At 35.8% G+C, this 16,753-nt stretch overlaps 1 protein-coding gene across 1 annotated transcript in view; it reads right to left on the bottom strand.

Annotated features, from left to right (window-relative positions):
- The window catches only part of PKHD1L1 (PKHD1 like 1), a 136,823-nt gene that overhangs the window by 87,748 nt on the left and 32,322 nt on the right, over positions 1 to 16,753 (bottom strand). Inside the window, exons 15-25 of the mRNA XM_045861274.1 lie at positions 16,431 to 16,590; positions 15,983 to 16,118; positions 15,123 to 15,266; positions 12,925 to 13,082; positions 11,933 to 12,046; positions 10,365 to 10,514; positions 9,248 to 9,372; positions 7,953 to 8,116; positions 6,558 to 6,730; positions 1,482 to 1,629; positions 838 to 992 (exon numbers count right to left, since the gene is read on the bottom strand). Of these exons, the coding sequence (XP_045717230.1) occupies positions 838 to 992; positions 1,482 to 1,629; positions 6,558 to 6,730; positions 7,953 to 8,116; positions 9,248 to 9,372; positions 10,365 to 10,514; positions 11,933 to 12,046; positions 12,925 to 13,082; positions 15,123 to 15,266; positions 15,983 to 16,118; positions 16,431 to 16,590 (1,627 nt within the window). The remainder of the gene's footprint in view (positions 1 to 837; positions 993 to 1,481; positions 1,630 to 6,557; positions 6,731 to 7,952; positions 8,117 to 9,247; positions 9,373 to 10,364; positions 10,515 to 11,932; positions 12,047 to 12,924; positions 13,083 to 15,122; positions 15,267 to 15,982; positions 16,119 to 16,430; positions 16,591 to 16,753) is intronic.

Genomic DNA, 16,753 nt, shown 5'->3' with positions numbered 1-16,753 from the left:
AAAAAAGAGTTGTGTATAGAAAAGAATACTGTATGACAAGTATCTATATTCTGATAACTACTAAGCTCTCCTCGAAAAAGCTCATACTAACTGACTTTCTTACCAATAGAACACAAGGGAGACTACTCCCTCACACTCTCGTTGCCATAGGAAGCAACATCTTTTTAACGTTTGACAGTCTGAGGCCAGAGTCTCTTCTAGACTTCTCCCCTTTGCATACTCAGCCTTTCCGACTCCCCTCCCCTGTCCTCCTCCACACTGTAACTAACCAAGGGTAATTAGATGGGAGCCTAAGGTGCAACTACCTTATGAAGTTGAAAATGTCATTCTTAAAGCCTTAAAAGCCCCCATAGCCCCAGAACACAGTTCTTGTGGACAGTGGTAGAATTATAGACAGTGAGGCTGATTATGGCTGCCCCCAGGGCCCTGAAAATACCCCCAGATTTCATCTTGAGACTGGCCCTGCCTACCCTCCTCCTGCCCCCAGCAAAGGTCTTCTCATACATATTCCCAGACTTGTCCCAGAGGGAAGAGGGAATAGAATACCAACATCTCTTCTCCATGACAGAGAGCATCTGGTCAACTTAATTCAGAACAATCTTCTCCTCATTTTCCTTTCCTTAACATTTAGTTTATAGGTGGCACTTGGGGAAGAGGAGGGTGGGACTGGGTCGAGGTGGGGAAAGAGAAAAAATGGGAACAACTGTAACAGCATAAACAATAAAAATAAAATTAAAAAAAATATATACACAGTCTCCAATTTTTTTAGACTGAGGAGGGGTGCAAATAAGCATGCATCTAACAGAAGAAAACAGAAACCAAGCCCAGTAAGGGAACCTGGAGAAGATCCTGCTTTCCACGTCTGCTTCTCCACTTGATGGTCCATGAGTATCCCGCACAGGTGCCCTCCCGTGTAACTGAGACTTGCCCCACTCCTTCCAGACTCTGGAGAGCAAACCGTAGATCTGCCGCTGACACCGCGGCGGGGAGGCCTGTGTGCACAGAGGGAGTCAGGGATTCACAAGCCGATTGTATCCTTAAAATATATGCAGTGTGTGCTGTGTATGAGCACTTGTAAACCAGCTGTCTTCCTCCAATGTAGGAGTGAATTTGCCTCCTACTTACGTCAAGAATTTACATATTTCTTAGAAACACAAATTACATAAGGAATGTATCTCAGATTACAGCCTTGGCTCAAAAACTTTTATTTTTAACATCGATTAACTGTATAGGCAACCTATAGGCTATGGGTATAAAAGAGGAAAAAATTTGAAAATATAACCTGGTATATCTGGTAAAGCAATGAATAAAATGTGAAAATGTAATTTGCTCTGGATTATTTACCTTTATATTAGTAAATTATGCAAATTATGGAGATAAATAATATTAGAAAGAAGGACAGCAAGATGTTTATTGTGTTAGTCTAGATCAGCATTGTCCAATAGACACATACACAAATGTCCTGGACTTTTCTAATATACCTTTGAGAATTTTTCCATAAGCTCGAATGTCAAAGCTGCCACTCAGAGGTGAAGACGCTGCTTGAATTCTTTGAACGCGAATTCTTGATTCCCCTGGCCAATTATCTCCTCTGTAAACAGACTCATTCTCTGTCTTGTTCATGATTATCTAATTTCCAAAATAAATATTGATGAAATGATTAAACACGACAACAGCTAAGAAGATTTCTCTTTCACCATAGTATAATCCTGGGACATGATATAAATGAGCCTCACGTGCTCAGGATTTTCTAGAACATCAAGGAGAGTCACATAAATCAACCCAGACCACACCTACACAGCTGCAATAATGAGGCCAAAGTCAACTGTCATCTGTGCAGCAATTAGCTGGAACCACAGTAATTCCTCATTAATTCAGAGTGTACCCTTCATCACTCAAGGAACAAACATTTATCGAGCAGGCATTCTATTCAAGGTACAGTGCTAATCTTGGTGGGGAGGTAAAGATACCTGAGATGCAGTCATGGCTGCCAAACACCTAACAACCTTGTAGGGAAAATACACCCGGGGACTTGAAAACTTAACTAGCAACATGAGGAAGAGGATGATCAGTACAATGAGTGATTCACACTCGGGAAATACCTGATACGTTGAGAGCTAATCAACAGACAAAAGAAACACATGCTATAAAAATTCATAGACTGTAACTCTAATAGTGAAAATCATATTGTCCTGTTTCTGATTCCTCACAGTTATCTGTTAATCTTGTGGAATTTAAATGCCCACAGAAATGAGTGAACATAAGTGTCAAAGACATATGAAAGAATGTTCATAGCAGCTTTATTAACAATAGCCCCAAACTGAAAATAATGCAAAATGCCATCAATAGAGTGAATAAATTGTGGTACATTTACACCATGGAACACTGTAAAGCAATAAAAAAGAATGATCTACAGCTACATGCAATACATAACTCTCACAATATGAAATAAAGTAAGCTAGATGTAAAAGATGTATTGCACATTGACATGATTAAAACTAAGCAGAAGTCAAAAGAGTGGTTACCTAGGAGTGAAAAGTAAGTAATCTAATGACAAGGGGAAGGCACAAGGAAGACTCTTGGAGCTAATGACTTCTTTATCTTGATCCGTGTAGTGGTTATAGCTGAGCATTTACTCTGTAAAATCCATGGAGTTCTGCAAGGTGGCAGGATATAGGATGGACACACAAAAACCAGTCCCATTTTTCCATACAAATGACAAGCATGTGGAAACCAAAATTAACAACACAAGAGCATTTACAATTGCTTCAGAGAAAATGAAATACTTTTGTATAAACCTAACAAAACGGGTACTGGATCTGACCTGAAAATTGCAAAATCATGATAAAAGTAATCAAAGAAGACCTAAATAGGCTAATAAAAGAAAACAAGAAAGACCTAAATACATGGAGAGACACATAGTGTTCACGGACTGAAAGACTCAACATAATAAAGGTGTTAATTATCTCCATAACAGAGGTGGTAAATCTAGATTTGATGTAATTCTTATTGACATATCAGCAAGAATTTTGTAGACACAAACAAGCTTTTTCCAAAATTTATATGAAATGACACAGGACCTGGAGTAGCATAAAACAGTTTTTCATTAGAAGAATAGAGAGGAATCACTGTTCCCAATGTTAAGACACATATGAGGGGGGCCCTCCCAAAACAGAATTATCTTCTGGAGGGTGGGCCTCTTCTAGTACAGGCATCCTGCCCTTGGTGAGTGTTCTAGGAACCCATCTGTATCAGTGTACCAGCTGGAGTTGTTGTGAGAGGCTGACTTTGGCTTCAGCAATTTTTTTTTTACTATTCTTTCAACGTACTTGCCTGTTTCACAGTGGGTGATTTATGAGTGCACCTGCCCACACTGCACTGAGTGTTCAGCAGTTTTTGACCAAAAAATGGCATGACTCCTGTGCCCCACCCACCCTATTCACCTGATCTCGCCCTGAGCAACCATTTTTTTATTTCCTCAGGTGAAAAATGTCCTCAAAGGGAAATGTTTTACCAATAGGGATGTGGAAGAGGTAAAACAAAAAAACTGCAGAAGCACTAAAAGGCATCAAAATCAAGGGTTCAAAAACTGTTTAAGCTATGGAAAAAAAGTGTATTACATCAAATGGAGAATACTTTGAAAGTGACTAAAGTTTAAACATGCAAGAAAAAATACACAATTTTTATAAATAAATTGCAGGTTTGGGGGGATTCTACCCTGTATGATTACAGTTTTCTACCACAATTTTCAAGAGATTGCTGTCAGTATTGGGGGAAGGATCAACACATGGAGCGACAGAACAGAACAGAGAAATCAGAAACATGCCCACACAAATAACCCAGCTGATTTTTGACAACCGTGCAAAAGTAATTAAATGGAGGAAGGATAGTCTTTTCAATAAATGGTGCTAGAACCACTGGAGCTGTAGGCAAACAGATTAACCTCCACCTAAAACTTCACATTTTATACAAATATTAACTTAAAGTGGATCATGGCCTTATATGCAAAACATACAGCTATAAAACTTTCCGAAAGAAACAGAAAAACATTGAGCACTTAGGGCTAAGCAAAGAATGCTTAGCCTTAAAAGCAATGTTCATAAAAGGGAAAAACCGATAAATTTGGATCTCATCAAAAGTGGAGACTGTTGCTCTATGAAATGCCGTATTAAGAAGAAAGGCAAGGCACCAACTAGGAGAAGATATTTAGAGACATTCCTGGGGTCAGATGAACTTACACGTGTGGCAAAATTGCATAGAACTACACATATACACAAAGGACCTGCATCTAGAATATATAAAGAGCTTTAAAAACTCAAAATAAGAAAACAATTCAATTAGAACATAGGCAAAAGGAAAAGCACATTGTGCAGAAGAGGATATATGGATGTTCAACATCCTTAGCCATTAGGGAATGCAAATTAACACCAGAATGTGCTATCAATAGAAACCCTAACAGAATGGCTAAATTAAAATAGCATTAATGCCAAATGCTGGCAAGTGTGTGCAGAAACTGGATCACTCATGCACTGCTAGTGGAAGTGTAAAATGGTATAGCTACTTTGGAAAAGCATGTGGTACTTTCTTACAAAGCTATATATGTGCTAATTGCACTGTTGGGCAATTAACCTGGAAAAATGAAAATGCACGTCACATGAAAACCTACAGATGAATGTTTATAGCGGTTTTATTTATAATAGCCAGAAATGGAAAACAGCTGGCGAGTCCTTCACTGAGTAGGCAGTTAAACACATTGTGGGCATCCATGTCATTAAACATTGCCCAGCAACCGAAACGTCCAAGCTACTGGTAGCCACAGCAACTTGAAGGGTGTCAAGGGAATTATGCCCAGTGAAAAAGTCACTCTTAAAAGACACTTACACATATGATTATTTAAAGTCTGATTCTATTTACATAACGTTGCTGAAAGGACAAAATTACAGAGGTGGATTAGTGATAATCAGATAGAAGGGAGTGAAGGAGGAAGTGAGGTGGTCGTGTCTATAAAAGGGTAGCAGGAGGGATCCTCCTGATGGAATTGCTCTGTGGTGGTCAGATGAATCTACACACGTGATAAAATTGTACAGAATGACACACACATGCACAACTAAAGCACGGAGAACTGAGCATGTTTGGTACATTGTATCCATGTCATGCTATTATGCTATTGTTATACAAGATGTTGCCATTGGGGGGAAGTGGGTGAAGGGCATAGAAACAGTTCTGCATTATTTCTTACAAATGCATATGAATCTGTAATGGTCCCAGGGTTACAGTTTTTAAAACAATTCATTGATATAGACATTTACATGTACATTACTGCAAATCTCCTTAATTTGAATTTTTAAAAATTTATAAAAATATAAGTACCATATTCTACAATTTAACCCTGGGTTAGCTAAAGCTAGAGAAGATAAGATTACCAATTTTAATGGGAAATTTTGAAAACAGGGAGACTATTGATACAGATGCTCTGCCAATGCAAAGCCCTAAGTTAGTTGTTACATTTTGTTGTCGAGCTGAGAGAAAAAGACTGAGAAGTATTTACAAGACACTCAGCTTGAAGATACTAAAATTAAAACATTGACCCAGAACAAGATAAAGGCAATTTGTGTGAAATACCTTCTGTTTTTTGGTATTTTTAATCACAAATTGTTTAGTTAGCAAAACATTCTTTATGAGACTCTACTACAATATCTAATCATTATTTAGCTCAATCTTGAGCTTATTATATTTGTTTTTGGTTTGTTGCAGGAAATTACATTAACTCATGTCTTTTTGTAGAATATTAATTTTAAAAATCTCATCATATTATAATATTTAATACTTATTTTGTATGGCTTAGAAGCCATACAAAAAAATTGTCAGATCCTTTTGGAATGTTCGAAAACTGTCTCATTCCTCCCTGTATCAATTTTGATACCAGAAAAAGTTAAATGGTGTTTATAACAGAAACAATTGAAAAAACACACAGAACCTAACATGTCTTTCAATAAATAATTTTTGTTCAAATATCTTTATGGAAAATGCCCACATTTTTCTTTTTAATCAACAGAGAAGACTACTTAAATATGACAGTGTCATAAGGATATTAACCCTTTTTTTCTCAAAAATATATTTTTAAATATTTTAGAAAGATTTTATTTATTTATTTTTAGAGAAAGGAGAAGGGAAGGGGAAAGAGAGGGAGAGAAACATTAATGTGTTGTTGCCTCTTGCGCACCTTCTACTGGGAAGCTGGCCTGCAACTCAGGCATGTGCCCTGACTGGGAATTGAACTGGTGACTCTTTGGTTCACAGGCCTGCTCTCTATTTACTAAGCTACACCAGTGAAGGCCCATAAATATATTTTTGAAGATTTTTTAATATTTAAAGTGATAATTCATGCTCAAATTCAACAAGTCTTCATTTGCCCATAGAATAATTGTCTTGTCCTATTAAAAGATATTCAATCTCTATGTCACCCATTTGTAAAGATTAAAAAGAAAGTTTAGTAGATCAAAGCTAATGCTTCATAAATGGAAAATAAATAGTAACTTATAAAATTCTAGGCTTACCTGCCCAAAGCTCACAGCCATTAAGGGTATATTGTAACTGCAATTATATGATGTCATGGTGACAGAATATTGGTTGGTCATACTTGATCCACTAATTTTGGTCTGATTCACCTGGAAGTGCTTTAAAAAAATTCCTTTATTTGCTAATGCTGGGAGTCTTCTCTTTGGCATTTCTAAAGAACATAAAGTAAATGGAAAGTAAAATTGCATAGATTCTACTGATAAAAAAAGAAAATCACCGTTAAATGACATCCACATGTCATAGAATAAGCTGTTTAAAATCAAATTTTAGAAAGATGATCTTAAGGCAAATAGTTTGTGGTACTCAGTAAACTTTCACTTCTAGAATATAAAGCTTTAAGCTTGTTGGCCAATGAGCCTCATCAGGTGAAACAAGCAAATTAAAAATTGTTTAAATTGTTACTTAAAAGCCACCACGCCCTGGGTTCCCTGTAGCTGTTTGTGGGCCGGTTATCTCCCCTTGTCCCAGGTGCCCTGCACGCGGAGCTCACCGGGTCACGTGCTCCGGAGGACAGGGTCTTGACAGTCCTGTTCGCTGTATTATTAGGGCCCGACCCACTGCCTGCCACCAGGTAGGTGCTGAATAAATGTTCTTTGACAAGCTACACCTATCCCAGCACAAATCAGCTGTCTTACTGTGTGTTCCACCAATTATAACGTAGATTCGATGAGAGCGAATTCAAAAGGAGTGATTCTGAAGTAGTAACATTTAATTTTTTATCATTATCTTGCACTTGAAAATCTCTGAAGAATGGGAATAGTGGCTTTTAAGATGACTGGTATTAGGTTGATATTTTAAAATCACAGTTTAACTTTAATTATTTTATTATCATAGCTTATATATAAATATATATAAAATATATACATACATAGAAACATGTATGTGTATGTATGTGTAAATATATTATATATATATGAGTCTACTGAGATGATTAGAAAAACAATACTAAGACTGCCAGAAATAAAGTTTTCATTTACCACATTATTAATTACTGTTAATCAAGTCCATGGACAGATTCAGCTCAATCTTACTAAACAGATGTCGATGCATCCACATCAACAATGTCGATGCCTTTTAGAAACAAATCTCTATGTTGGTAGTTGTTTCTCAAAAATCAAACAAAGCAAAATGAAAATGATTGCCACAGTTTACCTGTCTGGAAACAGAATCCAGGACTCTAAACCCAATTTTTGCTATAATGACAGTTTACATTAAGGATGCACTTAGAGCAATCACCTGGCCCTACTCCTTAAATAATGGTTATATAACATTACTGTGCAAAAAGAATAACTCAGAACTCTAGCTTTCATGGTAAGAATTTACTGTAAGATAGATTTCAATGGTTTAAGCAGATGCGAAATGACACCACATACCATCCCACACTGAAGTTGTAGGGGTCTGTCCAATGTACACTGCATCCACATAGAAGGACTGTGATTTTGATGCTTTCTGCAAACTAATCCTCTGAAGAGAAAAACTAGTCCCAGTGTATTTGGTTTGTATGAGGTCCAGAAGGTCTATGCAAGTGTATGTCCAGCTGAAATATGGTATATTAATTAGCTATATCAATCAGTTGTAATGGTTAATGTAAACAAGTGCACTGTGAAAAGCATTAAAATCTTAAAGGGTAAGAGGTTTTTTTTCCTCACAAGAAGACCACCAAGCACACTTTACTAGTATAGAAAAGCAGCCATAAGAAAGGACAGCAGACAAGAGAAACTTACAGTAGTAAAAGATTTAATGTTATATCCAAATATAGGCTATCTTTTATTTGCAGCCTTGGCAGTAGCTGCAGGAATGTAAACTATTTTATAGCAACCGATAGGAAAACTAAGAAGCATATACCTTGGTGTACAGCACATATGACCCAAAAGTGAAGTAAACTATTTTAGTAGAAAATGTCAGAGATAGAGAAATAAACTCAGTCCATTACTAAGAAGCAAAACTGGATCTAGATATTACTGCCAAAAAAGCTCACTGGAGATGCACTGTCTCCTGTTCGGGGGGGTGGGTACTGAGTTATTATAGTACAGTACCTTTTAAGTGTGTAACTTAGATTCAGATTTTCCATTACACATAACTGCACTAGAATCCCATAAATTACAATTAAGCAATTCTACTATGATAGTTTACAGCAAAAAGAAATGCCGCCATCCAATTAACAAAGTAAAGTTTAACAATAGTCTTTACATCTTTATAGCTACTGCTGTAGTTATTAACTGTCTAGTTTGTTTGGACATTTTTTATTCTCATTTCCTTCATGGTTTGCAAACTCATCAGTTGCAGAAAATCATATGCAGTGCTACAGTAAGTTAAAGTGCCCTTTAAAATAATACAAGTACTTAGGGACTCTTGGTAGAATCCTATCCATTATATGACTCTGAAGTTTTAAAAACCACTACTTAGAAAATTTGGTATACTTAACACTTTACCATTGTTTTGTCTTTCAAATGGTCATGGGCAATGATTCTTATTTTCGTAATCAATCGATTGACTTTTGGTACAACTGTTTCTGTTAGGAAGCTCTTGTGGAGGGCAGGGAAATAGCAGTTGGACCTGTGGAGTGCATGATTTATCAAAAACTACAAACAAGCAACGGCTTTGCCTTATCTTCATAGTTTACCTACTCTAGTATAAGTTAGATTATCCAGTTGATAGTGTGACTTACTTGTTTCCATAAGCAAAAGTATATGTAAATTGTACATCAGTGCTTCTAGTAACCTTGCTTTTGTCTTGGTATTGAAATTTTAGACCAATATAATTTGCCAGGAATCCTTTGTATGCTAAACATAACTACATTAAAAAAAAACACACAAAAATCAGTAACAATATCTTACCATTAAACTATTTTGTAGCAATTCAAGTTCATTCATTCCAACCCAATAAACAACTATCAAGCCTTTTCCTAACAAAATGTATCATGACACCCAGGAATAAAAAAGTAATTTCAGCCAAGTAGGTGCAGAAGATTTGCAGAAGATTTTATAGAAGAGGAATTAGAGTCGAAATGATCTTACAATGAATGATTAATTCTTTATTGTTCTTTAAGATACAGTCTCCTTAAAAAAATGGAAATAATTCACTCCTCATAGCTGCTAAGCTACATAAGAATGAGGTCCACCTCTAACTGAACTCTTGAGGGAATTTAAAAGTCCATTATGTATAGAGAGGGAAATGAGAGAAACGGTTAGGTGAATGCAGCTGAGCATTTACAGGTGAAGATATCTCTGTAAAATAGTGATGAAATGCCAGTTTTAATGGTCTACAATACCTCAAGAATACCAAAATCATTTAGAACTTCCAGCTTCAGAACATGTACTACAATTTGGAAATTTAAAACAAGAGAAAGGATAAATCTATGATTCTTAGTCTTAAATACCTATCCTAAAATTGCCAGTTCTTCTTCTCAAAAAAATTTTTTTCACTTTTCCCTGAGATCACTCTATCCTGGCTAAACTTTTTTGTTTCTTCAAAATTGATGAAGGCATATTGAACAAATATGCATATTTAATTGTTTTAGTATTCAAAGTTGAGTGCAAATACATTTTTTTGAAATTATGAGGAAAAGCGGAATATATGTGCATGGCACTATGTATTATTTTAATTTCTTTTTTTGAGATTCAGCGGAAGAGAAAATCCCAAGCACCCAGAAACGGAACCACAGTGCCTGTCGGATGTGATGTGATTTCACATGACAAGCACTTCTCCTTGTCTTAAAATTTCATGAAACCGTATTACCAAGGGATTCTACAAATTTAATTAGCATATCATTTTGTTGAGCTTACCTGATTATAAGGAAATAATAAAATGTCTCCATATGGTAGTCTGTTTGGTTTAACATCTGCTGAGTCAAAAAGAACAGCTGGGTTTTTCAGGGAATAACGACCACAGTAAGCATCAGTTTCAGCTGTCTTCTGCCCTCTATTAATATCTTCCTGCAGAAACAGTAATATTTCAAGTGAAAACATGATTTATTGTCCCACTTTATTCCCCAACATCTCCATCCAAGCCCTTCAAGTTCCGCTTCGGATCTCATTGCTTCCCAAATAGCTGTAACTTGAAATGCTTTTTCTCTTCGTTGGAATTCTAAAGCTATCACTCTCTATTACTCATTTGGATCTGTAATCACATAATCCCTTGTAACTGTATTCCCAAAATCCTGCCTTCCCCCATTATTATGCATTCCTTAATGATATTTAATCCTTCCTTCCACAAATGTTTATTCAGTGTTCACTGTGCGCCAGGTTTTTGTTTGTTTGTGGATTTGATTTTTGTTTAACCTTTGGGGTTCTAGTGGCTAGCACTGTCCCTGAAAACAAAAGCCTGCCTCTTTGGAACAAAGGGACCGAGTATGATAAAACAAAGGATGAAGGGAGGTGGTTAACTCACATAAAAGCATCAAGAAAATGACTAAGAGAAAGTGGCACAGGAGTTGTCTTTAAAGATAAAAAGGAGAAAGTGAAAAGTAAAAGGGGACCGAAGGGCTTCAGAGCAGGGTAAAGTCCATGCAGACAAGCAGGTGCTGTGAAATGCAAATTGTCAAGGGAAGGTGGCACAAAAACTGTGCCGGGATGGGGATGGGAGATGAGGAAGGAAAGGAGTGGAGTGTAAATCTACTTGGGCAATTCCCTTGGCTGCAAGTACTACCTTCAGGATAGGAGAGCCCAAATACTCGTACATTTGTTAAATGAGGTTGAAAATGTAGCCCATTAAGTGGATTTTCCCTTTTTTCCACTAATAAACCTCTTCATATAGGCATCGAATGATCTATATTTGAAGGACTCCTATTTATTTATAAGGTATTGATCTGAACTGAATAACTAGCATAGTTCTTACCCTGATGATATTCACTTCGATATGGTGCCTATCTGGCTTCCTTAAGTCCTCAAAATAAGAATTAGGAGAGTAGCATATTTTAAATTGTCTCCACTGTGTATCCATGAAAAATCTCTATATCTCACCGAGAAATACCTAATCACCAGGCATTGTACTGACTGAGCAGAGAGTGATGTCAAAAAGCACGGGAGGTGGCTTACTATGTAACACCCTACTACGGATTGTATTCTCTGTGTCCAAGGGAAGAAGCCAAACAAAAACCCCTATAGATCTTATATTTGTCCACTCTCTATTGACCAAGAAAGTCCAGGCGTAGTGGAAATACTGCTTTCACAAGCGAATCATTGCATAATGCAAAGAGATGTTAGGACAGACCTTACCAAAAAGTTATATTTGCAATTTGACTTTGAATGATAAGGAATTATTGCTGGTTCAAAAAGAGAAATGACAACATTTCAAACATTTACATGAATTCTTAATTGGTCAGTTTCACAGTTCATTAAACAGTCCATCATACCAGGTTGAAATCAGTTTCATAATCCCTGAAGTATTTCACAACAAATCCTTCTTCAAAATTTGCGATTTGTGGTGGACACTTGGTGCTGACCATTTCTTCCACTGCTGCCTGAAACTAAATTCACAGATAGGAACTTTAGCACCTTCTTTTTTCATGAAGAGTTAGAACATTATTAATTCTACTACTGATTCTCCTAATTAGTTACAGCATATTCATGTGATAATTCCCATACTTTAGCCATAATTAAAATATCATTTCCTAAATAATTAATATGTGATTGTTTTAGTGTCCTATAACTGTTTCAAGAGTTTTAATTTATAAGGATGATAGTTACAACCAATTAACTAATATTAGCTTCCTTAGTTATTGCTAAGATAGATATATTTGTTTAATAGTTTTTTAAAAAGAGAACAATGAAGCAAATGTAAATAAATTAGCACCCAATTAAATGGACTCCAAATGAATAGTTTTCCAAATTTAATCAAAATTAACTGGAAAAAAAATCCATACAATCTGATGCATTCTGTTCTTCTCAAAAGAGGGGACACAGATATTGAAACCTATTTAAAAATAATAAATAATTTCAGATACAAAGGAATTGATACACATTCATGAGATCTCCTATAATTGCCACATCTATTTCTTTGGCAAAGCACAGATATAAATGATGTTTAGAACTGAGGACTTGGGATGACAGGTGATCTTTAATCATCAAACAAATATTAAGTTAAACTCATTGTACAGGGAGTTGTCAAAATTCAGTAACTTGCATATGGAGATGCATTGGACCCTGTTGGCATGGATCTGAGAAATCCCTTTTTGCTCAGTCTCTGTGATACCTCCTCCCTTCTGTGCTCACTGTGGGTTGGTTCTAGCCCAGCATGTCAATTAGGAGAATATTACTACTACTTAAAGCATTTTTTTTAAATAGAAAGTTTAAATGGGTTTAGATGCTTAAATGAGTTTCTGTTTAAAAAATCAACACAGCATACTTCAGCTACTGATGACCAGGGGGTAAGAGGCTTAGAAGGGACCCCATCCCAAGTCAGTGTAAATGTGTCCAAACTGGGCTTTCCTTTGGTTTGTTCTGTAATATCCAGTGTGATGTCATATCCTTCAAACACTTCGTAACCAAGCAGATCAAAGTCTCCTGCAATGAAGAACCAAACCAAATTTTAAGAAGTGAATTTAAAAATATATCAATATCCATATAGAAATCAAATTTAACAAAATTGGTTTAATTTGGGGTCCTATTATCACAAAATAGAAATGCACAGGGAAGATGCAGGTCCTGGAATTTGCACAGATTTATTCACAGCAGAAATAGGAAAACAGCAAGATACCTTGCTGTTTGTCGAAAGTGCTATTTCTGTGGCTTACAAGGATGTATTGTAAGACAAACAAAAGGAAGGTTGGGGACCATGAAGTAAAGATCAATGGGCAGTAGTATATTTCAAAAGTTCTTTAAGTTTTGTGCCAGCGCCACTATCTTAGTGTAAAGAGCTAGGCCAGGACATTGCTTTTTTTTTTTTTTTAAGACACGGATAAGGTACAAAGCTGAGTTCCAGGGAACAGTCCTAGGCCTATGAGGCCTGTTAATACAATCTGACATTGAGAGAAATAAGGCTTTGTCCTCAGATGTCTATTTTTTTCTCTTTTTTAAGGCTTTTAATATCTTAATTTTATTTTTAAAAAATTTTATTGCATTTTTCCATTCCATTTAATCCATTTATATATCTCCAATCCCCCTGCAATCACCACACAGTTGGTTATCCATTGTCCACGAGACCTTTTCCTTTTTTACTCAATCCCTCCACCCTCTCACCTCCCCTGACCCAATAGCTGTCATCCTGCTCTCCATCTATGAGTCTGTCTTCATTTTGCTTGTTGGTTCAGTTTGTTCATTAGATTCAACATATGAGTAAAACCATATTGTATTTATCTTTCTCTGACTGGCTTATCTCACTTAGCACGAAGTTCTCCAGGTCTATCTATATTATCTCAAGGGTAAATTTTTCTTCTTTTTTTAGCTGAGCAGTATTCCACTATGTAAATGTACCATAGTTGTTTTATTCACTCATCTACTAATGGTCACTTGAGCTGCTTCCATATTTTGGCGATTGTCTATTTCCTTTTGGAGGATGCTTTACTAGTAGAATCTCATTGAACTTCTCTGTTAGGTAACGTTCTAGAATTTGCCCAGTTATAATTTTGGTAACGTATTATTGTAGGTCTTTGATGAAGCCTTAAAATTTCTCTCTGATCTATAAGTAAGTTCCTGGGAGAACAAGGATAACCATATTTTTATTTATAGAGTGTTTTGACAATCGAATTTTGGAGAAATTTTTAGAACTTCAATTCATGTCACACAAAGTTTTTCACCCTCCACCCAACCATCAAACTAATAATTTCCTGAGATGAGACAAACTTTGAAGTAAAATTTGACTTACGTGAATCGGGAAATAATGATTGCCCAAAGAAAAGGAAACACATATGTATTCAGGGACCTATTTCACGAGTTAAATATCCCAAACACCCAAACCTGTTGCTAGAATTGGCTGTAAGACTTGAAAATCTGAAACATTAGGTTAACAGCTATGACTTGAAAAAAGAAAATCATAGAAAGGTCAGATAATTTTGGAAATGCTTCACTAAACACAGGTGAACTGGGTTTTTTTGTTTGCTGGTTTGGTTGGTTGGTTGGTTTCTCACTGCAGGATTCCTCAGAGACTTTCATATTCCAAAAAGCTGTCAGTCTTCAAGGACAAGCTGTGGTCAGTGGTTTCCAGTGTGGATCTGACCACAGAATTTCTTCATCCTGCCAAATCTGGCCAGACGAGTGTCTCCTGAGCAATACTGATCTACTTAAATTTCATTTCCAGAATTAAAATCTTCACTAATTTTTGCTAATTTATAAAGGGCCACTTATACTGTTGTGTGTAGTATATATGATGTATTTCTCATGCATTGGAATTGTACATTCCTTGAAATACAATGGGAATTTAAATTGTAATAGAACAGTAACAACCATTTAATTTCTATTGTCTCTAAAACTGATCAAGGCTGTGAATCCAATTTTTTCCTCTGTTGTTTTATGGTGCTTTTACCCTTTTCAGTGGAGTTGCACAGGATACAAATTGGTTTCCTAGAAAAAATTTTAAGAGACATGCAAAATGAAATACATGCTTACCTCTAGTTGATACAAAGGTTATCATGTAAACATAACTTTGGGGATTATGAGTCCTTGTCACTTGAACTGTATCTGGTTTTAAGGACCAGAGGTCATTTAAGGCTGATTGCAGTATGAAGTCAGAAGCATCAGCAGGTAGCAAGACTTGCATGAATTTAGGAGAAAAAAGGAGACGAGTTTAAGTCTTTCTGCATTACTAGCAATGACGTCTTATAGTTTATTTTTTTAAGCACTCATAGTCTGTACCATAGATCACTTAATGAAATTGTGTTCTGAAATTGATTGAAGTTCAGTAATATTGACTACATAATCGGATTATGTTCTCAAGTTCATATTTTATTGTTTCAATAATCCCTTAGCAATAAGCAATATATTTGACAAGCTGTAAACATTCATCAATATTTACCGACTGAAACAATTAACAGAAAGAGCAAAACTAATTTTTTCAGGATTTATTATAAAATATAGAAATACAATGTTTTATTAATAGATAATTAGTGTCTCATGGGTCTATCTATCACTTATTTCAGAGATTGAAGGCAATGTTTTACTTCTTTGAAATGATGAATTTAATTCCTGTTAACTTACACCCATGAGTCACAGATCTATAAAATCCTGTGTGCATTTAAATATACCTTTATCATGGTCCTTAGAGAAGAAAGTGATAGTATGTACCACATTGCTATATTTTTAATGGTTTTATTGATGCCATTTTCTATCCTACTCTGAAGGTTTTTCTTTATATTTTTCTGCTTTGTCTAGCATGCTATTAAAACTGAACTTGACCGCAGCAAATACCTCTCTATAATTATATGAGTACATGAAGAGAAATACAATGTCCCTTATCCTTTATCACTTACCAGTTTTTTCCATGTTATAAATTAATCTATAGTGGTACAGTGAACACGAATTAGCTTCTACACACGGGCTGGTCACTGTGATCCTCTGGACTTCCTTAGTTGCACTAGTTGTTTCCCAGTTTTCCAAAGTTATAACCTATTTCCCAATTTAAGAAAATATCTTTACTATATAAAAAAAGTTTTAAGCTATTATAATTCAGCTATGCAATGCCTCTTTATTGCTCTACTTTATTTCAAAGGATAAAATACTTTAAATTTTAAGTTTTATCAAGTAATAGCCTTAAAGAGGCTGTTTCTATAATACTGATATTCTAAGCCAAAATTCAATAGTTTTCCATGATTGCTTTCCCCCCAAACAGTACCCTACCTAGGAAAATGAATAACCAAATAGAGGTTCCCATCTTTGAACATTTGCTTTCTAACCAGGGGAGCTGTAATCACGGCAAACCTGCATTTCCTGGACAACTGCTGACTGGGACTGAATAACTTGTTCTTCATTTACTGCGTCTTCAGTCTGTTGTTCGGCGTAGACATTTCTATACTGGTACAGTCCAACATCAACAAAAGCACTGAGTCTATACTCCTGTAGCAAGATTTCAATGTAATATCTGGAAAATAGGGTAACTAATAAATATAACTTTTTCTATCCAGAGCAGGGCATGAATTATTTTTACAATGAATAAAACTTTAACACTCTTATGAAATGCCTGCCTTTTAATTGACTTACATGGTAGTATCCCTGATTTCAAATATTAAAATATGAGAAATTTC

This window comes from Phyllostomus hastatus, unplaced genomic scaffold (assembly GCF_019186645.2).
Source record: "Phyllostomus hastatus isolate PE091 unplaced genomic scaffold, TTU_PhHast_1.1 phas_scaffold_21, whole genome shotgun sequence".
NCBI classification, from domain to species: domain Eukaryota; kingdom Metazoa; phylum Chordata; class Mammalia; order Chiroptera; family Phyllostomidae; genus Phyllostomus; species Phyllostomus hastatus.
This window is presented reverse-complemented; position numbering and strand designations above follow the sequence as displayed.